The sequence below is a fragment of the Hyla sarda genome, unplaced genomic scaffold (genome assembly GCF_029499605.1).
Source record: "Hyla sarda isolate aHylSar1 unplaced genomic scaffold, aHylSar1.hap1 scaffold_212, whole genome shotgun sequence".
NCBI lineage: Eukaryota > Metazoa > Chordata > Amphibia > Anura > Hylidae > Hyla > Hyla sarda.
The window spans coordinates 226,395-254,249 of NW_026608785.1; the positions used below are offsets into that span (position 1 = coordinate 226,395).

Below are 27,855 nucleotides of genomic sequence, written 5' to 3' on the forward strand. Positions count from 1 at the left end.
CGTGTCCTAGCTGATCGGGACATTGCAATTTTATCACGATGGTCCCAATCAGCCCGACCGAGTTGCTGGGAAGCTTTCACTTTCATTTTAGATGCCGCGATCAACTTTGATCACTGCGTCTAAAGGGTTATTAGCGTGCGGCACAACGATGGTTGCCACGCGCTATTGGCCCAGGGTCCCGAGACTTCAAGACAGATTGGAGGCGCACGCGCTGGACACATTATCAGCAAGGTTAGATGCCGGTACCGATAACTTACAAAATCGTGAATATCGGCCGACAATATCGGCCAATCCGATAACCGGTTGATCCCTATCGTCGGGTCCTCATACCACCCTCATGGAGTCTGTTTCTGACCGTTTGAGTGGACACATGCACATGTGTCCTGCTGGAGGTCATTTTGCAGGGCTCTGGCAGTGCTCCTCCTGCTCCTCCTTGCACAAAGGCAGAGGTAGCGGTCCTGCTGCTGGGTTGTTGCCCTCCTACGGCCTCCTCCACATCTCCTGATGTACTGGCCTGTCTCCTGGTAGCGCCTCCATGCTCTGGACACTTCGCTGACAGACACAGCAAACCTTCTTGCAACAGCTCGCATTGATGTGCACTACCTGAGCCACTTGTGTGGGTTGTAGACTCCATCTCATGCTACCACTAGAGTGAAAGCACCGCCAGCATTCAAAAGTGACCAAAACATCAGACAGGAAGCATAGGAACTGAGAAGTGGTCTGTGGTCACCACCTGGAGAACCACTCCTTTATTGGGGGTCTCTTGGTAATTGCCTATAATTTCCACGTGTTGTCTGTTCCATGTGAAATTGATTGTCAATCAGTGTTCTTCCTGAGTGGACAGTGGGATCTCACACAAGTGTCAGTGACTTGGAGTTACATTGTGGTGATTAAGTGTTACCTTTATTTTTTTGAGCAGTGTATAATTCCTTCTATAACTCCACACACATCTCCCTATGACTCTATATAACTCATAGTACTCTTTATAGAATCCCTTCTTTTACTCTATATTACTCCTATTACTCGTTATATAATCCCTATTATTACTTTATATAATTTCACCTATTACTCCTCTTATAACGCCAGACAAGGCTATGACTCTACGTAAGGAATTCTATTACTCCTTATATTATCCTTCCTATAATTTTATATAACTTCTCCGATTACGCCTATAACTCCACACACCTCTCCCTATTACTCTATATAATCCCTCCTATAACTCCACACACCCCTCCCTATTACTCTATATAATCCCTCCTATAACTCCACAAACCTCTCCCAATTACTCTATATAATCCCTCCTATAACTCCACACACCCCTCCCCATTACTCTATATAATCCCTCCTATAACTCCACACACCCCTCCCCATTACTCTATATAATCCCTCCTATAACTCCACACCCCTCTCCCTATTACTCTATATAATCCCTCCTATAACTCCACACACCCCTCCCCATTACTCTATATAATCCCTCCTATAACTCCACACACCTCTTCCTATTACTCTATATAATCCCTCCTATAACTCCACACACCTCTCCCTATTACTCTATATAATCCCTCCTATAACTACACACACCTCTCCCTATTACTCTATATAATCCCTCCTATAACTACACACACCCCTCCCTATTACTCTATATAATCCCTCCTATAACTCCACACACCCCTCCCCATTACTCTATATAATCCCTCCTATAACTCCACACACCCCTCCCCATTACTCTATATAATCCCTCCTATAACTCCACACACCCCTCCCCATTACTCTATATAATCCCTCCTATAACTCCACACACCTCTCCCTATTACTCTATATAATCCCTCCTATAACTCCACACACCCCTCCCTATTACTCTATATAATCCCTCCTATAACTCCACACACCCCTCCCCATTACTCTATATAATCCCTCCTATAACTCCGCACACCCCTCCCCATTACTCTATATAATCCCTCCTATAACTCCACACACCCCTCCCTATTACTCTATATAATCCCTCCTATAACTCCACACACCTCTCCCCATTACTCTATATAATCCCTCCTATAACTCCACACACCTCTCCCCATTACTCTATATAATCCCTCCTATAACTCCACACACCCCTCCCTATTACTCTATATAATCCCTCCTATAACTCCACACACCCCTCCCCATTACTCTATATAATCCCTCCTATAACTCCACACACCCCTCCCCATTACTCTATATAATCCCTCCTATAACTCCACACACCCCTCCCTATTACTCTATATAATCCCTCCTATAACTCCACACACCTCTTCCTATTACTCTATATAATCCCTCCTATAACTCCACACACCCCTCCCTATTACTCTATATAATCCCTCCTATAACTCCACACACCTCTTCCTATTACTCTCTCTCTCTCTCTCTATAACATGGTTGGTCTGTCTGGATGGATCATATCTAGCGATCTATGTGGCTGTTCTTATACCACATCTGGTGCCCTCTGTTGTGTAGAAGTTATAGAGGACCGGCTGTCAGTCTGAAGAAATCCAGTTTATTATTTAGTGGCCTCCGATACCCTGATCCAATGCCGTTATTATTGTGTTCCTGCATCGCATACTCCTCCCACCCTGAGCTTTATATTCACCCCCTGAGCGTTAGATTCACCCCCTGAGCGTTAGATTCACCCGACTTCATCTGAAGTTTTTAGCGGTACCATTTTTGCATTGATAGGACTTATTGATCTTTTTATTATTTTTTTATGATATAAAAAGTGACCAAAAATGCACTATTTTGGACTTTGGAATTTTTTCGCGCGCACGCCATTGACCGAGCGGTTTAATTAACTATATATTTTTATAATTCGGACATTTACGCACGCGGTGATACCATAAATGTTTATTTTTATTTTTATTTACATTGTTTTTTTTTTTTTTATTGGAAAAGGGGGGTGATTCAAACTTATTAGGGAAGGGGTTAAATGATCTTTATTCACTTTTTTTTCACTTTTTTTTTGCAGTGTTATATATATAGGAGACTATAACACTGCACACACTGATCTCTTATACTGATCATTATTATCCCATAGGAGACTATAACACTGCACACACTGATCTCTTATACTGATCATTATTATCCCATAGGAGACTATAACACTGATCACACTGATCTCTTATACTGATCATTGTTATCCCATAGGGACCTATAACACTGCACACACTGATCTCTTATACTGATCATTATTATCCCATAGGGATCTATAACACTGCACACACTGATCTCTTATACTGATCATTATTATCCCATAGGGATCTATAACACTGCACACACTGATCTCTTATACTGATCATTATTATCCCATAGGGACCTATAACACTGCACACACTGATCTCTTATACTGATCATTATTATCCCATAGGGGACTATAACACTGCACACACTGATCTCTTATACTGATCATTATTATCCCATAGGAGACTATAACACTGATCACACTGATCTCTTATACTGATCATTGTTATCCCATAGGGACCTATAACACTGCACACACTGATCTCTTATACTGATCATTATTATCCCATAGGAGACTATAACACTGCACACACTGATCTCTTATACTGATCATTATTATCCCATAGGGACCTATAACACTGCACACACTGATCTCTTATACTGATCTTTGTTATCCCATAGGGACCTACAACACTGCACACACTGATCTTTATCATTGATCACTGGTTTCTCATAGGAAACCAGTGATCGATGATTCTGCCGCATGACTGCTCATGCCTGGATCTCAGGCACTGAGCAGTCATTCGGCGATCGGACAGCGAGGAGGCAGGTAGGGGCCTCCCACTGTCCTGTCAGCTGTTCGGGATGCCGCGATTAGCCGCGGCTATCCCGAACAGCCCGACTGAGCTAGCCGGCCACTTCCGGTTTCGCTTTTAGCCGCGCGGCTCAGCTCTGAGCCCGCGACTAAAGGGTTAATAGCACGCGTCGCCGCGATCGGCGCTGCGCGCTATTAGAGGCAGGTCCCAGCTTCACTATGACGCCGGGCCCGCCGTGATATGACGCGGGGTTACTGTGTAACCCCGCGTTATATCAGGAGAGCAGGACCAAGGATGTACCTGTACGCCCTTGGTCCTTTAAGGGGTTAAATATAAGTAATTTACAAATCTGTTTAACTTTCTGGCACCATTTGATTTGTAAAAAACAAACAAAAAAACAACAACGTTTTCCACTGGAGTACCCCTTTAAGCCTTATATTCACCCCGAGCTTCATATTCACCCGAGATTTATATTCACACCCCTGAGCTTTATATTCCCCCCACCCCCGAGCTTTATATGCACCCCCTAAGCTTTATATTCATCTCCTTCAGCCTTATATCCCCACCCCCAACCTTTATATTCACCCCGATCTTTATATTCATGCCCTTAAGCCTTAGATTCACCCCAAGCTTTATTATCACCCTCTTCAGCCTTATATTTCCCCTTGAGCTTTATAATTCATCGATAAGACGTATATTCACACCTAGAGCTTTATAATTCACCCCCTGAGATATATATATTCATGCCCTTCACCCTAATTTTAACCCCCCCCCCCCCCCCCCGAGCTTTATATTTACCCCCTTCAGCCTTTTATTCACCTCCAGAACTTTATATTCACCCCCTGGACTTTATATTCTCCCCCTCAGCCTTATATCACCCCCCCCCCCCCCCGTTTCAGTCTTATATTCACCCCCCCTGAACTTTTTATTAACCCCTTTTAGCCTTACATTCACCTGCTAAACTTTATATTCACTCCCGTAGCCTTACAAGGCTACAAAATTATATAAAAGCCTTGATCATAACTCTATACTATAACTCTATACTCTATATAACACTTCCTATTACTCTATACTGATTGGCCTTTTTATTAGATCCCGCTGCCCTCGTAATCAGATTTTGCCTATATAAAGATCAGATTAATAAGATCAGCATAAAATCTAGTGATCAGTGTTCCCAGACTCCACAAATCCACAGTAGGTGGGAAATTCAGTGATCAGAATAACATGGAGAAACATGTCCTGGTCAGATGGATCCAGATCTCTATAGAGAATCATGGCCTGGTCAGATGGATCCAGATCTCTAAAGAGAATCATGACCCGGTCAGATGGATCCAGATCTCTATAGAGAATCATGGCCTGGTCAGATGGATCCAGATCTCTATAGAGAATCATGACCTGGTCAGATGGATCCAGATCTCTATAGAGAATCATGACCCGGTCAGATGGATCCAGATCTCTATAGAGAAACATGGCCTGGTCAGATGGATCCAGATCTCTATAGAGAATCATGACCCGGTCAGATGGATCCAGATCTCTATAGAGAATCATGACCCGGTCAGATGGATCCAGATCTCTATAGAGAAACATGACCAGGTCAGATGGATCCAGATCTCTATAGAGAATCATGACCCGGTCAGATGGATCCAGATCTCTATAGAGAAACATGACCTGGTCAGATGGATCCAGATCTCTATAGAGAATCATGACCTGGTCAGATGGATCCAGATCTCTATAGAGAAACATGACCCGGTCAGATGGATCCAGATCTCTATAGAGAATCATGACCAGGTCAGATGGATCCAGATCTCTATAGAGAATCATGACCCAGTCAGATGGATCCAGATCTCTATAGAGAATCATGACCCGGTCAGATGGATCCAGATCTCTATAGAGAAACATGACCCGGTCAGATGGATCCAGATCTCTATAGAGAAACATGGCCTGGTCAGATGGATCCAGATCTCTATAGAGAAACATGGCCTGGTCAGATGGATCCAGATCTCTATAGAGAAACATGACCCGGTCAGATGGATCCAGATCTCTATAGAGAAACATGGCCTGGTCAGATGGATCCAGATCTCTATAGAGAAACATGGCCTGGTCAGATGGATCCAGATCTCTATAGAGAAACATGACCCGGTCAGATGGATCCAGATCTCTATAGAGAAACATGTCCTGGTCAGATGGATCCAGATCTCTAGAGAATCATGACCCGGTCAGATGGATCCAGATCTCTATAGAGAAACATGGCCTGGTCAGATGGATCCAGATATCTATGGCTTCATGCTGATGCAGGTAGGAGAGCAGAATTTGGTACAAGCCAAATCAATGACCCTTTCCTGCCTGGTGTGAACAGGTCAGGCTGGTGGAGGAGCTGTAATGGTGGAGGGAATGTTTCCTTGGTGCACTCTGGCTCCTCCAATTTGGGAAATAGGACTTATCTAAACATTGTGGAACCCAAATAATTTCTCAATGACGGCAGGACAAAGCACAATCCCCAAAGGTTGTATAGTCATGGAACGTGACTAAGTTTTCCTTACTTTCCTGGGAAAAAGACTGGGCTGCTCATCTGTGGTGGGAACTGCGAGAAGTGGTCTTGTCTGCATGGCTCCAAATTCCTGCAGAACTATTTCATCACCTTGTGGAATCTATGCTGCTATGAATTTCTCCAGGTCTGAAGGCCAAAGGAGGCCCAATGGGCTACTTTATGGGAGTCTAATAATAGTCTTATGGGAGTCTAATAATAGGGGCTATTCAATGTATATATCACCATATATCTCCCACTATTACTCTATGTACTTCTTCTCTGATATAACCTCTTGCTGTCCCCCAATGACTACACTGTAATGCTGCGGCCCCCAGCATTGCTCCTGGAGATGTTTACCTTGAGGTTTGAAGCTTGATAATAAGTCTGTGTCTATTATACATTCAGTATCTCTATTTTCTGACTGAAAAGTGCGAATAAGTTGAGGCCATATTTTGGTTCACCTCTGCCCTACGTCAGCTTCATGCACTGTCTAACCTCCTCCACTGCGAGATGGTGCCCTCCGGCAGCAGCACCACCGCAGTGGGGAAGTTAGGTTATTACTGCTTACCATGCACAAAGCCCCTTACTTCAGATACATCAGATGTATCAATAGGGTGCCCAGAACCAGCATTGGGAGAGAGTGATGCCAATCAGTAAACATGCCAGGAGTTACCCATATCTCTCACCATCTTGCTAGTGATCCCAGAGCCGTCGCACGCTCACCTGCCCCGGGCTCGTTCAGCTATGATCCTGTGAATTAAAACAAGGTCCACGGCGGGTCATGAGAGGTGGAGAGGAGTAATGTCACAAACCTTTAAAGACCTGGAAACACAAACCTTCAATCCAACCCTGGGAGGACAATACACGCCATACCCAGTAGGCCATGCCCAACTCAACGGCAATGCCAAACAGGCCACTCCAGTCTCTAATGCTACATCATTGTGGTATTCTACAAAATTATTCAACATTTGGGAGATCCCTGCTTACTGTCAGGAGAACATGTATTTCTGCTCACACAGCTGAGGGTTTGTTGTAATGTATCTGCTGTAGACCGCTCTGAGCAGGACATCGCAGCAGCACTGATATTTCTTCTATTGTGGCTGAGTTTACACTAATCTGGCAGTGTTCTTCAGAGGTGTACACTCAGGGACTCCCTAACGTGACACTTAGTGGGGTCTACAAAAAACACAAAGGGGCTCCGTAGTGCAATTAAATGAGGGTAAATTCCGCATAAGGTGATAGAATGCGCTCACCCAGGTGGTTGTGTTGACAAGCAGGCACAACACTGGTGAGAGTAAAGAAGTAGTTTCCAACGTGCAGCCGATCCCTTCCACCACCTCATGGTGTCCAAATATCCAACCAAGCCTCCAAGCCAACAAGGAATAATCCAGGCGCAAACAGTGGGTAGTAACAGTGTGGCAATATATAAATAGATAGTAGGATCAAGGCAGAAGTAACCAAGGTAATTTAATAAGAACAACGTGTTTCAATGCCAGGACCGGCGACTTCCTCAGGTTCTGTGAACACTGTTACTACCCACTGTTTGCACCTGGATTATCCCTTGTTGGTTTGGAGGCTTGGTTGGATACTTAGTGGGGTCTGTCATGCATAAGGTCAAAAACGGAACCCATGCGGTATATACTTATTTATCTGGATCGGCCAAAGTGGAATAACACAAAATCAATGACTGGAAACCACTCGAACAGAGACGAAAATGGCGGTCTTCTGCGCTTCACACATACAATATACAATAAAAGGTGCACAATGACCCCGATTTACTATTGCAAACCCGACATGCTGTCAGGTTGTGCGCCATATTCTGTCTGCGCCAGAATTGAAAAAAAAACAAAACCCGGCCAACTCCCAATTTTACTGAATAAACCCGGAAAAGGGGCGCGGTCATCTTTGGAAGGGGGCATGGTCACCAGAAAGGGGGCGTGGTCCCGTATTTACTACGGTATCCACAGAAAATGTGGTAGATTAGAGCTGAGGAAAACCCGACAGATCAGAACAGGTGTAAAAGAAAAAAGGTAGGGAAACCTTAGTAAATATCGAGGAAAAATACTTGTAGGGAATTAAAGGGGTACTCCGCCCCTAGACATCTTATCCCCTATCCAAAGGTTAGGGGATAAGATGTCTAGGGGCGGTGTACCCCTTTAAAACCCACAAAGAAAACTACACTAAACTCCTAGTAAATCAGGGCCATTGTAACAAACACTCAGCTGTGTCAACAGGGATACGTTATTCAACATGAATGTTCCTATTCACTGACAGCCAGCAGACATCTTTAAAATAGGAAAAATGAAAACATAGTAATGATACAGAATATCTTCAAAGCAGGGAATATGAATATATCTAGCACTAGTTATAGGTATAAACAGAAACAGATATAAAGTCACTAATACTTCTTCAATACTATGAGTATTTATACACCCAGCATTACTTATTAATATTACAATATTGAAGAGGTATTAGTAACTGTATGAGTAATGCTGGGTGTATAAATACTCATAATATTGAAGTATTAGTAACTGTATAAGTAATGCTGGGTATATAAATACTCCTAATATTGAAGAGGTATTAGTAACTGTATGAGTAATGCTGGGTGTATAAATACTCATAATATTGAAGTATTAGTAACTGTATAAGTAATGCTGGGTATATAAATACTCCTAATATTGAAGAGGTATTAGTAACTGTATGAGTAATGCTGGGTGTATAAATACTCATAATATTGAAGAAGTATTAGTAACTGTACGAGTATACACTCAGCATTACTTATACAGTTACTAATACTTCAATATTAGGAGAATTTATATACTCAGCGTTACTTATACAGTTACTAATACTTCTTCAATATTAGGAGTATTTATATACCCAGCATTACTTACAGTTACTAATACTTCAATATTATGAGTATTTATATACTCAGCGTTACTTAACTGTATAAGTAACGCTGAGTATATAAATACTCCTAATATTGAAGTATTAGTAACTGTATAAGTAATGCTGGGTATATAAATACTCCTAATATTGAAGAAGTATTAGTAACTATATAAGTAATGCTGGGTATATAAATACTCCTAATATTGAAGAGGTATTAGTAACTGTATGAGTAATGCTGGGTGTATAAATACTCATAATATTGAAGTATTAGTAACTGTATAAGTAATGCTGGGTATATAAATACTCCTAATATTGAAGAGGTATTAGTAACTGTATGAGTAATGCTGGGTGTATAAATACTCATAATATTGAAGTAGTATTAGTAACTGTACGAGTATACACTCAGCATTACTTATACAGTTACTAATACTTCAATATTAGGAGAATTTATATACTCAGCGTTACTTATACAGTTACTAATACTTCTTCAATATTAGGAGTATTTATATACCCAGCATTACTTATACAGTTACTAATACTTCAATATTAGGAGTATTTATATACTCAGCGTTACTTATACAGTTACTAATACTTCTTCAATATTAGGAGTATTTATATACTCAGCATTACTTATACAGTTACTAATACTTCAATATTAGGAGTATTTATATACTCAGCATTACTTATACAGTTACTAATACTTCAATATTAGGAGTATTTATATACTCAGCGTTACTTATACAGTTACTAATACTTCTTCAATATTAGGAGTATTTATATACCCAGCATTACTTATACAGTTACTAATACTTCAATATTAGGAGTATTTATATACTCAGCGTTACTTATACAGTTACTAATACTTCTTCAATATTAGGAGTATTTATATACTCAGCATTACTTATACAGTTACTAATACTTCAATATTAGGAGTATTTATATACTCAGCATTACTTATACAGTTACTAATACTTCAATATTAGGAGTATTTATATACTCAGCGTTACTTATACAGTTACTAATACTTCTTCAATATTAGGAGTATTTATATACTCAGCATTACTTATACAGTTACTAATACTTCAATATTTGGAGTATTTATATACCCAGCATTACTTACAAAGTCACTAATACTTCTTCAATGTTATGATAATTTATAAATCCATCATTAACTATAAAGTCACTAATACTCCTTCAATTAGTATTTATATAACCTACATTACTGATAACAGTCACTAATACTTCTCTAATACTTATAAAGTCACTAATACTTCTACAATATCATGAATATTTATATACCCAGCATTACGTATAAAGTCACTACTACTTAATATTATGAGTATTGATGGGTATATAAATGCTTATAATTAATAGTGACTTTATGAGTAATGCTGGCTATACATATACTTCTGCAGCACTGAATAGTGGTCTTCCACTGCTAATTAGATTATTACTCCCACATTCGTGTGTGTGTGTGTGTGTATATATATATATATATCATGCACTGATAATTTGTAGGATATAAAAACACAACTTTTATTGGTCCTCAAACTCCAAAACCAACACAAATGAAAGACAAATAGGAAGTACCTATAAGACGTAACTATCCGCCATTTTATTTTCGCCCAGATAAATTATTCATCATGAGTGATCTCTTACTTAGAAGTCCACACATATAATATCATGCAGCAATTCTAATTGTCACTGGCTCATGTAGATAATTGTTAATGCTGTATACGGTCTCATACAATATCTCTCATAATACAGATAGAGGGATCTGTGATGGATCCAAAATGTCCTATATAGTAGACGAAATCTCTGCACGTGCTTCCCCTCCAAATATTTATTACAGGGTGATATTATTCATTGCACATATAGTCCCAGTCCATACTGTATATATTGCACAGTCCCTCATCACAATTGCACTTCATCCATTTATTGCACAATATTGTTGTTTTGCAGATATCCGTATATGGCACAATAACGCTGATACATTTTTTATCCCCAATTGCACCTCCTCCTTAATATCGCACATTGTAAGTGTCCCTCATCAGTAACACCCAATAGTAATAATAACACCCATCAGTAATAGTAACACCCATCAGTAATGGTAACACCCATCAGTAATGGTAACACCCATCAGTAATAGTAACACCCATCAGTAATAGTAACACCCATCAGTAATAGTAACACCCGGAATAATAAGTGTCCCTCATCAGTAACACCCAATAGTAATAATAACACCCATCAATAATAGTAACACCCCGAATAATAAGTGTCCCTCATTAATAATAGTAACACCCCGAATAATAAGTGTCCCTCATCAGTAATAGTAACACCCCGAATAATAAGTGTCCCTCATCAGTAATAGTAACACCCAGAATAATAAGTGTCTCTCATCAGTAATAGTAACACCCAGAATAATACGTGTCCCTCATCAGTAATAGTAACACCCCGAATAATAAGTGTCCCTCATCAGTAATAGTAACACCCGGAATAATAAGTGTCTCTCATCAGTAATAGTAACACCCGGAATAATAAGTGTCCCTCATCAGTAATAGTAACACCCAGAATAATAAGTGTCCCTCATCAGTAATAGTAACACCCAGAATAATAAGTGTCCCTCATCAGTAATAGTAACACCTGGAATAATAAGTGTCCCTCATCAGTAATAGTAACACCCAGAATAATAAGTGTCCCTCATCAGTAATAGTAACACCCAGAATAATAAGTGTCCCTCATCAGTAATAGTAACACCCGGAATAATAAGTGTCCCTCATCAGTAATAGTAACACCCCGAATAATAAGTGTCCTTCATCAGTAATAGTAACACCTGGAATAATAAGTGTCCCTCATCAGTAATAGTAACACCCGGAATAATAAGTGTCCCTCATCAGTAATAGTAACACCCGGAATAATAAGTGTCCCTCATCAGTAATAGTAACACCCCGAATAATAAGTGTCCTTCATCAGTAATAGTAACACCTGGAATAATAAGTGTCCCTCATCAGTAATAGTAACACCCCGAATAATAAGTGTCCTTCATCAGTAATAGTAACACCCAATAGTAATAGTAACACCCGGAATAATAAGTGTCCCTCATCAGTAATAGTAACACCCAGAATAATAAGTGTCCCTCATCAGTAATAGTAACACCCAGAATAATAAGTGTCCCTCATCAGTAATAGTAACACCCCGAATAATAAGTGTCCTTCATCAGTAATAGTAACACCCCGAATAATAAGTGTCCCTCATCAGTAATAGTAACACCCGGAATAATAAGTGTCCCTCATCAGTAATAGTAACACCCGGAATAAGTGACCCTCATCAGTAATAGTAACACCCGGAATAATAAGTGTCCCTCATCAGTAATAGTAACACCCCGAATAATAAGTGTCTCTCATCAGTAATAGTAACACCCGGAATAATAAGTGTCCCTCATCAGTAATAGTAACACCCGGAATAATATGTGTCCTTCATCAGTAATAGTAACACCCGGAATAATAAGTGTCCCTCATCAGTAATAGTAACACCCGGAATAATAAGTGTCCCTCATCAGTAATAGTAACACCCCGAATAATAAGTGTCCCTCATCAGTAATAGTAACACCCGGAATAATAAGTGTCCCTCATCAGTAATAGTAACACCCGGAATAAGTGACCCTCATCAGTAATAGTAACACCCGGAATAATAAGTGTCCCTCATCAGTAATAGTAACACCCCGAATAATAAGTGTCCTTCATCAGTAATAGTAACACCCGGAATAATAAGTGTCTCTCATCAGTAATAGTAACAACCGGAATAATAAGTGTCCCTCATCAGTAATAGTAACACCCCGAATAATAAGTGTCCTTCATCAGTAATAGTAACACCCAGAATAATACGTGTCCCTCATCAGTAATAGTAACACCCCGAATAATAAGTGTCCCTCATCAGTAATAGTAACACCCGGAATAATAAGTGTCTCTCATCAGTAATAGTAACACCCGGAATAATAAGTGTCCCTCATCAGTAATAGTAACACCCAGAATAATAAGTGTCCCTCATCAGTAATAGTAACACCCAGAATAATAAGTGTCCCTCATCAGTAATAGTAACACCCGGAATAATAAGTGTCCCTCATCAGTAATAGTAACACCTGGAATAATAAGTGTCCCTCATCAGTAATAGTAACACCCAGAATAATAAGTGTCCCTCATCAGTAATAGTAACACCCGGAATAATAAGTGTCCCTCATCAGTAATAGTAACACCCCGAATAATAAGTGTCCCTCATCAGTAATAGTAACACCCCGAATAATAAGTGTCCCTCATCAGTAATAGTAACACCCCGAATAATAAGTGTCCCTCATCAGTAATAGTAACACCCAGAATAATAAGTGTCTCTCATCAGTAATAGTAACACCCAGAATAATAAGTGTCCCTCATCAGTAATAGTAACACCCGGAATAATAAGTGTCCCTCATCAGTAATAGTAACACCTGGAATAATAAGTGTCCCTCATCAGTAATAGTAACACCCAGAATAATAAGTGTCCCTCATCAGTAATAGTAACACCCGGAATAATAAGTGTCCCTCATCAGTAATAGTAACACCCCGAATAATAAGTGTCCTTCATCAGTAATAGTAACACCTGGAATAATAAGTGTCCCTCATCAGTAATAGTAACACCCCGAATAATAAGTGTCCTTCATCAGTAATAGTAACACCCAATAGTAATAGTAACACCCGGAATAATAAGTGTCCCTCATCAGTAATAGTAACACCCAGAATAATAAGTGTCCCTCATCAGTAATAGTAACACCCAGAATAATAAGTGTCCCTCATCAGTAATAGTAACACCCCGAATAATAAGTGTCCTTCATCAGTAATAGTAACACCCCGAATAATAAGTGTCCCTCATCAGTAATAGTAACACCCGGAATAATAAGTGTCCCTCATCAGTAATAGTAACACCCGGAATAAGTGACCCTCATCAGTAATAGTAACACCCGGAATAATAAGTGTCCCTCATCAGTAATAGTAACACCCCGAATAATAAGTGTCTCTCATCAGTAATAGTAACACCCGGAATAATAAGTGTCCCTCATCAGTAATAGTAACACCCGGAATAATAAGTGTCCCTCATCAGTAATAGTAACACCCCGAATAATAAGTGTCCCTCATCAGTAATAGTAACACCCGGAATAATAAGTGTCCCTCATCAGTAATAGTAACACCCGGAATAAGTGACCCTCATCAGTAATAGTAACACCCGGAATAATAAGTGTCCCTCATCAGTAATAGTAACACCCCGAATAATAAGTGTCCTTCATCAGTAATAGTAACACCCGGAATAATAAGTGTCCCTCATCAGTAATAGTAACACCCGGAATAATAAGTGTCCCTCATCAGTAATAGTAACACCCCGAATAATAAGTGTCCCTCATCAGTAATAGTAACACCCCGAATAATAAGTGTCCCTCATCAGTAATAGTAACACCCCGAATAATAAGTGTCCCTCATCAGTAATAGTAACACCCGGAATAATAAGTGTCCCTCATCAGTAATAGTAACACCCCGAATAATAAGTGTCCCTCATCAGTAATAGTAACACCCCGAATAATAAGTGTCCCTCATCAGTAATAGTAACACCCGGAATAATAAGTGTCCCTCATCAGTAATAGTAACACCCGGAATAATAAGTGTCCCTCATCAGTAATAGTAACACCCCGAATAATAAGTGTCCCTCATCAGTAATAGTACCACCCAGAATAATAAGTGTCCCTCATCAGTAATAGTAACACCCCGAATAATAAGTGTCCTTCATCAGTAATAGTAACACCTGGAATAATAAGTGTCTCTCATCAGTAATAGTAACACCCGGAATAATAAGTGTCTCTCATCAGTAATAGTAACACCTGGAATAATAAGTGTCCCTCATCAGTAATAGTAACACCCGGAATAATAAGTGTCCCTCATCAGTAATAGTAACACCCAGAATAATAAGTGTCCCTCATCAGTAATAGTAACACCCAGAATAATAAGTGTCCCTCATCAGTAATAGTAACACCCGGAATAATAAGTGTCCCTCATCAGTAATAGTAACACCCAGAATAATAAGTGTCCCTCATCAGTAATAGTAACACCCAGAATAATAAGTGTCTCTCATCAGTAATAGTAACATCTGTAATAATAAGTGTCCCTCATCAGTAATAGTAACACCCGGAATAATAAGTGTCCCTCATCAGTAATAGTAACACCCAGAATAATAAGTGTCTCTCATCAGTAATAGTAACACCCGGAATAATAAGTGTCCCTCATCAGTAATAGTAACACCCGGAATAATATGTGTCCCTCATCAGTAATAGTAACACCCCGAATGATAAGTATCCCTCATCAGTAATAGTAACACCCCGAACAACAAGTGTCTCTCATCAGTAATAGTAACACCCCGAATAATAAGTGTCCCTCATCAGTAATAGTAACACCCCGAATAATAAGTGTCTCTCATCAGTAATAGTAACACCCGGAATAATAAGTGTCCCTCATCAGTAATAGTAACACCCCGAATAATAAGTGTCCCTCATCAGTAATAGTAACACCCCGAATAATAAGTGTCCCTCATCAGTAATAGTAACACCCCGAATAATAAGTGTCCCTCATCAGTAATAGTAACACCCAGAATAATACGTGTCCCTCATCAGTAATAGTAACACCCAGAATAATAAGTGTCCTTCATCAGTAATAGTAACACCCGGAATAATAAGTGTCTCTCATCAGTAATAGTAACACCCGGAATAATAAGTGTCCCTCATCAGTAATAGTAACACCATGAATAATAAGTGTCCCTCATCAGTAATAGTAACACCCCGAATAATAAGTGTCCCTCATCAGTAATAGTAACACCCCGAATAATAAGTGTTCCTCATCAGTAATAGTAACACCCGGAATAATAAGTGTCCCTCATCAGTAATAGTAACACCCGGAATAATAAGTGTCTCTCATCAGTAATAATAACACTATGAATAATAAGTGTCCCTCATCAGTAATAGTAACACCCGGAATAATAAGTGTCCCTCATCAGTAATAGTAACACCCGGAATAATAAGTGTCTCTCATCAGTAATAATAACACTATGAATAATAAGTGTCTCTCATCAGTAATAGTAACACCCGGAATAATAAGTGTCCCTCATCAGTAATAGTAACACCCGGAATAATAAGTGTCTCTCATCAGTAATAGTAACACCCGGAATAATAAGTGTCCCTCATCAGTAATAGTAACACCCGGAATAATAAGTGTCTCTCATCAGTAATAGTAACACCCGGAATAATAAGTGTCCCTCATCAGTAATAGTAACACCCAGAATAATAAGTGTTCCTCATCAGTAATAGTAACACCCGGAATAATAAGTGTCCCTCATCAGTAATAGTAACACCCGGAATAATAAGTGTCCCTCATCAGTAATAGTAACACCTGGAATAATAAGTGTCCTTCATCAGTAATAGTAACACCCAGAATAATAAGTGTCCCTCATCAGTAATAGTAACACCCCGAATAATAAGTGTCCCTCATCAGTAATAGTAACACCCGGAATAATATGTGTCCCTCATCAGTAATAGTAACACCCCGAATAATAAGTGTCTCTCATCAGTAATAGTAACACCCAGAATAATAAGTGTCCCTCATCAGTAATAGTAACACCCAGAATAATAAGTGTCCCTCATCAGTAATAGTAACACCCAGAATAATAAGTGTCCCTCATCAGTAATAGTACCACCCAGAATAATAAGTGTCCCTCATCAGTAATAGTAACACCCAATAGTAATAGTAACACCCGGAATAATAAGCGTCTCTCATCAGTAATAGTAACACCCCGAATAATAAGTGTCCCTCATCAGTAATAGTAACACCCCGAATAATAAGTGTCTCTCATCAGTAATAGTAACACCCCGAATAAGTGTCTTACATGAGTAATAGTAACACCCCGAATTATTAATGTATCCCATCGCAGCAAAACCTAGAAGTAACACTACACAGTTATGGAAACTGCAATCGGTAATAGTAACTTCTAGAATATGAGTATTCAGTAATGAAGATACTAGCATTCAACAGACATTCATAATACAGAAGCAATCTAAACCATGGCAGCTGAATGAATAATACCCAAAAGTACTAATAAGAGGAGCAGAATTTGTAATCGATGTCACTAATTTTAACAAACCGCACTAATAACATTTTGTGGTCAAAACCGTTTGCATTAACACCTAGCAGAAGTAATAAAAGCCAAAAACCAGGAGAACTACAGTAACATGTAAAAGATCTGACTACAAGAAGGAACGTATCAGGGAGTAACATTCACATAAAACTCAGAAATACTAAAACTCCATAGAATTCATCAGTGTAACTGATAAGTAATAAAAAACTAACACTCAATAGTGTCCGTCAGTAACAATTACACCTCACAGTAATAGTAATCATCAATAGTGTCCGTCAGTAACAAATACACCCAGCAGTAATAGTAATCACCAATAGTGTCCGTCAGTAACAAATACACCTCACAGTAATAGTAATCATCAATAGTGTCCGTCAGTAACAGTTACACCTCACAGTAATAGTAATCATCAATAGTGTCCGTCAGTAACAAATACACCTCACAGTAATAGTAATCATCAATAGTGTCCGTCAGTAACAGTTACACCTCACAGTAATAGTAATCATCAATAGTGTCCGTCAGTAATAGTTACACCCAGCAGTAATAGTAATCATCAATAGTGTCCGTCAGTAACAGTTACACCTCACAGTAATAGTAATCATCAATAGTGTCCGTCAGTAACAAATACACCTCACAGTAATAGTAATCATCAATAGTGTCCGTCAGTAACAATTACACCTCACAGTAATAGTAATCATCAATAGTGTCCGTCAGTAACAGTTACACCTCACAGTAATAGTAATCATCAATAGTGTCCGTCAGTAACAGTTACACCCAGCAGTAATAGTAATCATCAATGGTGTCCGTCAGTAACAGTTACACCTCACAGTAATAGTAATCATCAATAGTGTCCGTCAGTAACAGTTACACCCAGCAGTAATAGTAATCACCAATAGTGTCCGTCAGTAACAGTTACACCTCACAGTAATAGTAATCATCAATAGTGTCAGTCAGTAACAGTTACACCTCACAGTAATAGTAATCATCAATAGTGTCCGTCAGTAACAGTTACACCCAGTAGTAATAGTAATCATCAATAGTGTCCGTCAGTAACAGTTACACCCAGTAGTAATAGTAATCATCAATAGTGTCCGTCAGTAACAGTTACACCTCACAGTAATAGTAACCATCAATAGTGTCCGTCAGTAACAGTTACACCCAGTAGTAATAGTAATCATCAATAGTGTTCGTCAGTAAGTTACACCCAGCAGTAATAGTAATCATCAATAGTGTCCGTCAGTAACAGTTACACCTCACAGTAATAGTAATCATCAATAGTGTCCGTCAGTAACAATTACACCTCACAGTAATAGTAATCATCAATAGTGTCCGTCAGTAACAGTTACACCCAGCAGTAACAGTAATCATCAATAGTGTCCATCAGTAACAGTTACACCTCACAGTAAAAGTAATCATCAATAGTGTCCGTCAGTAACAGTTACACCTCACAGTAATAGTAATCATCAATAGTGTCCGTCAGTAACAGTTACACCCAGCAGTAATAGTAATCATCAATAGTGTCCGTCAGTAACAATTACACCTCACAGTAATAGTAATCATCAATAGTGTCCGTCAGTAACAATTACACCTCACAGTAATAGTAATCATCAATAGTGTCCGTCAGTAACAGTTACACCCAGCAGTAATAGTAATCATCAATAGTGTCCGTCAGTAACAGTAACACCCAGCAGTAATAGTAACCATCAATAGTGTCCGTCAGTAACAGTTACAACCAGCAGTAATAGTAATCATCAATAGTGTCCGTCAGTAACAGTTACACCTCACAGTAATAGTAATCATCAATAGTGTCCGTCAGTAACAAATACACCTCACAGTAATAGTAATCATCAATAGTGTCCGTCAGTAACAATTACACCTCACAGTAATAGTAATCACCAATAGTGTCCGTCAGTAACAGTTACACCCAGCAGTAATAGTAAATATCAATGGTGTCCGTCAGTAACAGTTACACCTCACAGTAATAGTAATCATCAATAGTGTCCGTCAGTAACAGTTACACCCAGCAGTAATAGTAATCACCAATAGTGTCCGTCAGTAACAGTTACACCTCACAGTAATAGTAATCATCAATAGTGTCAGTCAGTAACAGTTACACCCAGTAGTAATAGTAATCATCAATAGTGTCCGTCAGTAACAGTTACACCCAGTAGTAATAGTAATCATCAATAGTGTCCGTCAGTAACAGTTACACCTCACAGTAATAGTAACCATCAATAGTGTCCGTCAGTAACAGTTACACCTCACAGTAATAGTAATCATCAATAGTGTCCGTCAGTAACAGTTACACCCAGTAGTAATAGTAATCATCAATAGTGTCCGTCAGTAACAGTTACACCCAGTAGTAATAGTAATCATCAATAGTGTCCGTCAGTAACAGTTACACCTCACAGTAATAGTAATCATCAATAGTGTCCGTCAGTAACAATTACACCCAGCAGTAATAGTAATCATCAATAGTGTCCGTCAGTAACAGTTACACCTCACAGTAATAGTAATCATCAATAGTGTCCGTCAGTAACAGTTACACCCAGCAGTAATAGTAATCATCAATAGTGTCCGTCAGTAACAATTACACCTCACAGTAATAGTAACCATCAATAGTGTCCGTCAGTAACAATTACACCCAGCAGTAATAGTAATCATCAATAGTGTCCGTCAGTAACAGTTACACCTCACAGTAATAGTAATCATCAATAGTGTCCGTCAGTAACAGTTACACCCAGCAGTAATAGTAATCATCAATAGTGTCCGTCAGTAAGTGTTACACCTCACAGTAATAGTAATCATCAATAGTGTCCGTCAGTAACAATTACACCCAGCAGTAATAGTAATCATCAATAGTGTCCGTCAGTAACAGTTACACCTCACAGTAATAGTAATCATCAATAGTGTCCGTCAGTAACAGTTACACCCAGCAGCAATAGTAATCATCAATAGTGTCCGTCAGTAAGTGTTACACCTCACAGTAATAGTAATCATCAATAGTGTCCGTCAGTAACAGTTACACCCAGCAGTAATAGTAATCATCAATAGTGTCCGTCAGTAACAGTTACACCTCACAGTAATAGTAATCATCAATAGTGTCCGTCAGTAACAGTTACACCCAGCAGTAATAGTAATCATCAATAGTGTCCGTCAGTAACAATTACACCTCACAGTAATAGTAACCATCAATAGTGTCCGTCAGTAACAGTTACACCCAGCAGTAATAGTAACCATCAATAGTGTCCGTCAGTAACAGTTACACCCAGCAGTAATAGTAATCATCAATAGTGTCCGTCAGTAACAGTTACACCCAGCAGTAATAGTAATCATCAATAGTGTCCGTCAGTAACAGTTACACCTCACAGTAATAGTAATCATCAATAGTGTCCGTCAGTAACAGTTACACCCAGCAGTAATAGTAATCATCAATAGTGTCTGTCAGTAACAGTTACACCTCACAGTAATAGTAATCATCAATAGTGTCTGTCAGTAACAGTTACACCCACCAGTAATAGTAACCATCAATAGTGTCCGTCAGTAACAGTTACACCTCACAGTAATAGTAATCATCAATAGTGTCCGTCAGTAACAGTTACACCTCACAGTAATAGTAATCATCAATAGTGTCCATCAGTAACAGTTACACCCAGCAGTAATAGTAATCATCAATAGTGTCCATCAGTAACAGTTACACCCAGCAGTAATAGTAATCATCAATAGTGTCCGTCAGTAACAGTTACACCCAGCAGTAATAGTAATCATCAATAGTGTCCGTCAGTAACAGTTACACCCAGTAGTAATAGTAATCATCAATAGTGTCCGTCAGTAACAGTTACACCTCACAGTAATAGTAATCATCAATAGTGTCCGTCAGTAACAATTACACCTCACAGTAATAGTAATCATCAATAGTGTCCATCAGTAACAATTACACCTCACAGTAATAGTAATCATCAATAGTGTCCGTCAGTAACAGTTACACCTCACAGTAATAGTAATCATCAATAGTGTCCGTCAGTAACAGTTACACCCAGCAGTAATAGTAATCATCAATAGTGTCCGTCAGTAACAATTACACCCAGCAGTAATAGTTATCATCAATAGTGTCCGTCAGTAATAGTTAAACCTCACAGTAATAGTAATCATCAATAGTGTCCGTCAGTAACAGTTACACCTCACAGTAATAGTAATCATCAATGGTGTCCGTCAGTAACAGTGACACCCAGCAGTAATAGTAATCATCAATAGTGTCCGTCAGTAACAGTTACACCCAGCAGTAATGGACACTATTGATGATTACTATTACTGCTGGGTGTCACTGTTACTGACGGACACCATTGATGATTACTATTACTGTGAGGTGTAACTGTTACTGACGGACACTATTGATGATTACTATTACTGCTGGGTGTAATTGTTACTGACGGACACTAATGATGATTACTATTACTGCTGGGTGTAACTGTTACTGACAGTTACACCTCACAGTAATAGTAATCATCAATAGTGTCCGTCAGTAACAGTTACACCCAGCAGTAATAGTAATCATCAATAGTGTCCGTCAGTAACAATTACACCCAGCAGTAATAGTAATCATCAATAGTGTCCGTCAGTAACAGTTACACCCAGCAGTAATAGTAATCATCAAAAGTGTCCATTACTGCTGGGTGTAACTGTTACTGACGGACACTATTGATGATTACTATTACTGCTGGGTGTCACTGTTACTGACGGACACCATTGATGATTACTATTACTGTGAGGTGTAATTGTTACTGATGGACACTATTGATGATTACTATTACTGTGAGGTGTAATTGTTACTGACGGACACTATTGATGATTACTATTACTGTGAGGTGTAATTGTTACTGACGGACACTATTGATGATTACTATTACTGCTGGGTGTAATTGTTACTGACGGACACTATTGATGATTACTATTAATGCTGGGTGTAACTGTTACTGACGGACACCATTGATGACTACTATTACTGTGAGGTGTAACTATTACTGACGGACACTATTGATGATTACTATTACTGTGAGGTGTAACTGTTACTGACGGACACTATTGATGATTACTATTACTGCTGGGTGTAATTGTTACTGACGGACACTATTGATGATTACTGTCAGTAACAAATACACCCAGCAGTAATAGTAATCATCAATAGTGTCCGTCAGTAAAAATTACACCTCACAGTAATAGTAATCATCAATAGTGTCCGTCAATAACAATTACACCCAGCAGTAAAAGTAATCATCAATAGTGTCCGTCAGTAACAGTTACACCTCACAGTAATAGTAATCATCAATAGTGTCCGTCAGTAACAATTACACCTCACAGTAATAGTAATCATCAATAGTGTCCGTCAGTAACAGTTACACCTCACAGTAATAGTAATCATCAATAGTGTCCGTCAGTAACAGTTACACCTCACAGTAATAGTAATCATCAATAGTGTCCGTCAGTAACAGTTACACCCAGCAGTAATAGTAATCATCAATGGTGTCCGTCAGTAACAGTTACACCCAGCAGTAATAGTAATCATCAATAGTGTCCGTCAGTAATAGTTACAACCAGCAGTAATAGTAATCATCAATAGTGTCCGTCAGTAACAGTTACACCGAGCAGTAATAGTAATCATCAATAGTGTCCGTCAGTAACAGTTACACCCAGCAGTAATAGTAATCATCAATAGTGTCCGTCAGTAACAGTTACACCTCACAGTAATAGTAATCATCAATAGTGTCCGTCAGTAATAGTTACACCTCACAGTAATAGTAATCATCAATAGTGTCCGTCAGTAACAATTACACCTTACAGTAATAGTAATCATCAATAGTGTCCGTCAGTAACAATTACACCCAGCAGTAATAGTAATCATCAATAGTGTCCGTCAGTAACAGTTACACCAAGCAGTAATAGTAATCATCAATAGTGTCCGTCAGTAACAGTTACATCCAGCAGTAATAGTAATCATCAATAGTGTCCGTCAGTAACAATTACACCTTACAGTAATAGTAATCATCAATAGTGTCCGTCAGTAACAATTACACCCAGCAGTAATAGTAATCATCAATAGTGTCCGTCAGTAACAGTTACACCCAGCAGTAATAGTAATCATCAATAGTGTCCGTCAGTAATAGTTACACCCAGCAGTAATAGTAATCATCAATAGTGTCCGTCAGTAACAGTTACACCCAGCAGTAATAGTAATCATCAATAGTGTCCGTCAGTAACAGTTACACCCAGCAGTAATAGTAATCATCAATGGTGTCCGTCAGTAACAGTTACACCTCACAGTAATAGTAATCATCAATAGTGTCCGTCAGTAATAGTTACACCCAGCAGTAATAATAATCATCAATAGTGTCCGTCAGTAACAATTACACCCAGCAGTAATAGTAATCATCAATAGTGTCCGTCAGTAACAGTTACACCCAGCAGTAATAGTAATCATCAATAGTGTCCGTCAGTAACAATTACACCTCACAGTAATAGTAATCATCAATAGTGTCCGTCAGTAACAGTTACACCTCACAGTATTAGTAATCATCAATAGTGTCCGTCAGTAACAGTTACACCTCACAGTAATAGTAATCATCAATAGTGTCCATCAGTAACAGTTACACCCAGCAGTAATAGTAATCATCAATAGTGTCCGTCAGTAACAGTTACACCCAGTAGTAATAGTAATCATCAATAGTGTCCGTCAGTAACAGTTACACCTCACAGTAATAGTAATCATCAATAGTGTCCGTCAGTAACAATTACACCTCACAGTAATAGTAATCATCAATAGTGTCCATCAGTAACAATTACACCTCACAGTAATAGTAATCATCAATAGTGTCCGTCAGTAACAGTTACACCTCACAGTAATAGTAATCATCAATAGTGTCCGTCAGTAACAATTACACCCAGCAGTAATAGTAATCATCAATAGTGTCCGTCAGTAACAGTTACACCTCACAGTAATAGTAATCATCAATAGTGTCCGTCAGTAACAATTACACCCAGCAGTAATAGTAATCATCAATAGTGTCCGTCAGTAACAGTTACACCTCACAGTAATAGTAATCATCAATAGTGTCCGTCAGTAACAGTTACACCTCACAGTAATAGTAATCATCAATGGTGTCCGTCAGTAACAGTTACACCCAGCAGTAATAGTAATCATCAATAGTGTCCGTCAGTAACAGTTACACCCAGCAGTAATGGACACTATTGATGATTACTATTACTGCTGGGTGTAACTGTTACAGACGGACACTATTGATGATTACTATTACTGCTGGGTGTAACTGTTACTGACGGACACCATTGATGACTACTATTACTGTGAGGTGTAACTATTACTGACAGACACTATTGATGATTACTATTACTGTGAGGTGTAACTGTTACTGACGGACACTATTGATGATTACTATTACTGCTGGGTGTAATTGTTACTGACGGACACTATTGATGATTACTGTCAGTAACAAATACACCCAGCAGTAATAGTAATCATCAATAGTGTCCGTCAGTAAAAATTACACCTCACAGTAATAGTAATCATCAATAGTGTCCGTCAGTAACAGTTACACCTCACAGTAATAGTAATCATCAATAGTGTCCGTCAGTAACAATTACACCTCACAGTAATAGTAATCATCAATAGTGTCCGTCAGTAACAGTTACACCTCACAGTAATAGTAATCATCAATAGTGTCCGTCAGTAACAGTTACACCCAGCAGTAATAGTAATCATCAATAGTGTCCGTCAGTAATAGTTACAACCAGCAGTAATAGTAATCATCAATAGTGTCCGTCAGTAACAGTTACACCGAGCAGTAATAGTAATCATCAATAGTGTCCGTCAGTAACAGTTACACCTCACATTAATAGTAATCATCAATAGTGTCCGTCAGTAACAGTTACACCCAGCAGTAATAGTAATCATCAATAGTGTCCGTCAGTAACAGTTACACCTCACAGTAATAGTAATCATCAATAGTGTCCGTCAGTAATAGTTACACCTCACAGTAATAGTAATCATCAATAGTGTCCGTCAGTAACAATTACACCTTACAGTAATAGTAATCATCAATAGTGTCCGTCAGTAACAATTACACCCAGCAGTAATAGTAATCATCAATAGTGTCCGTCAGTAACAGTTACACCAAGCAGTAATAGTAATCATCAATAGTGTCCGTCAGTAACAGTTACATCCAGCAGTAATAGTAATCATCAATAGTGTCCGTCAGTAACAATTACACCTTACAGTAATAGTAATCATCAATAGTGTCCGTCAGTAACAATTACACCCAGCAGTAATAGTAATCATCAATAGTGTCCGTCAGTAACAATTACACCTCACAGTAATAGTAACCATCAATAGTGTCCGTCAGTAATAGTTACACCCAGCAGTAATAGTAATCATCAATAGTGTCCGTCAGTAACAGTTACACCCAGCAGTAATAGTAATCATCAATAGTGTCCGTCAGTAATAGTTACACCCAGCAGTAATAGTAATCATCAATGGTGTCCGTCAGTAACAGTTACACCTCACAGTAATAGTAATCATCAATAGTGTCCGTCAGTAATAGTTACACCCAGCAGTAATAGTAATCATCAATAGTGTCCGTCAGTAACAGTTACACCCAGCAGTAATAGTAATCATCAATAGTGTCCGTCAGTAATAGTTACACCCAGCAGTAATAATAATCATCAATAGTGTCCGTCAGTAACAATTACACCCAGCAGTAATAGTAATCATCAATAGTGTCCGTCAGTAACAGTTACACCCAGCAGTAATAGTAATCATCAATAGTGTCCGTCAGTAACAATTACACCTCACAGTAATAGTAATCATCAATAGTGTCCGTCAGTAACAGTTACACCTCACAGTATTAGTAATCATCAATAGTGTCCGTCAGTAACAGTTACACCCAGCAGTAATAGTAATCATCAATAGTGTCCGTCAGTAATAGTTACACCCAGCAGTAATAGTAATCATCAATAGTGTCCGTCAGTAACAGTTACACCTCACAGAAATAGTAATCATCAATAGTGTCCGTCAGTAACAGTTACACCTCACAGTAATAGTAATCATCAATAGTGTCCGTCAGTAACAGTTACACCTCACAGTAATAGTAATCATCAATAGTGTCCGTCAGTAACAGTTACACCTCACAGTAATAGTAATCATCAATAGTGTCCGTCAGTAACAGTTACACCTCACAGTAATAGTAATCATCAATAGTGTCCGTCAGTAACAATTACACCCAGCAGTAATAGTAACCATCAATAGTGTCCGTCAGTAACAATTACACCTCACAGTAATAGTAATCAATAGTGTCCGTCAGTAACAGTTACACCCAGCAGTAATAGTAATCATCAATAGTGTCCGTCAGTAACAGTTACACCTCACAGTAATAGTAATCATCAATAGTGTCCGTCAGTAACAGTTACACCTCACAGTAATAGTAATCATCAATAGTGTCCGTCAGTAACAGTTACACCCAGCAGTAATAGTAATCATCAATAGTGTCCGTCAGTAACAGTTACACCTCACAGTAATAGTAATCATCAATAGTGTCCGTCAGTAACAGTTACACCTCACAGTAATAGTAATCAATAGTGTCCGTCAGTAACAGTTACACCCAGCAGTAATAGTAATCATCAATAGTGTCCGTCAGTAACAGTTACACCCAGCAGTAATAGTAATCATCAATAGTGTCCGTCAGTAACAGTTACACCCAGCAGTAATAGTAATCATCAATAGTGTCCGTCAGTAACAGTTACACCTCACAGTAATAGTAATCATCAATAGTGTCCGTCAGTAACAGTTACACCTCACAGTAATAGTAATCATCAATAGTGTCCGTCAGTAACAGTTACACCTCACAGTAATAGTAATCATCAATAGTGTCCGTCAGTAACAGTTACACCCAGCAGTAATAGTAATCATCAATAGTGTCCGTCAGTAACAATTACACCTCACAGTAATAGTAATCATCAATAGTGTCCGTCATTAATAGTTACACCCAGCAGTAATAGTAACCATCAATAGTGTCCGTCAGTAACAATTACACCTCACAGTAATAGTAATCATCAATAGTGTCCGTCAGTAACAGTTACACCTCACAGTAATAGTAATCATCAATAGTGTCCGTCAGTAACAGTTACACCTCACAGTAATAGTAATCATCAATAGTGTCCGTCAGTAACAGTTACACCTCACAGTAATAGTAATCATCAATAGTGTCCGTCAGTAACAGTTACACCTCACAGTAATAGTAATCATCAATAGTGTCCGTCAGTAACAGTTACACCTCACAGTAATAGTAATCATCAATAGTGTCCGTCAGTAACAGTTACACCTCACAGTAATAGTAATCATCAATAGTGTCCGTCAGTAACAGTTACACCCAGCAGTAA

General features: G+C 38.9%; 1 protein-coding gene across 6 annotated transcripts in view; it reads right to left on the reverse strand.

Annotated features, from left to right (window-relative positions):
* Positions 1 to 27,855, reverse strand: part of TTBK1 (tau tubulin kinase 1) — a 291,447-nt gene that overhangs the window by 179,832 nt on the left and 83,760 nt on the right. Inside the window, exon 1 of one of the 6 annotated variants that reach the window (XM_056552928.1) lies at positions 7,017 to 7,058. The exons of the other annotated variants lie outside the window; for them this stretch is intronic. Coding sequence (XP_056408903.1) covers positions 7,017 to 7,019 — 3 coding nt within the window. The 5' untranslated portion in view covers positions 7,020 to 7,058. Of the gene's footprint in view, positions 1 to 7,016; positions 7,059 to 27,855 lie in introns of those variants that run through there. 6 annotated transcript variants of the gene reach the window in all.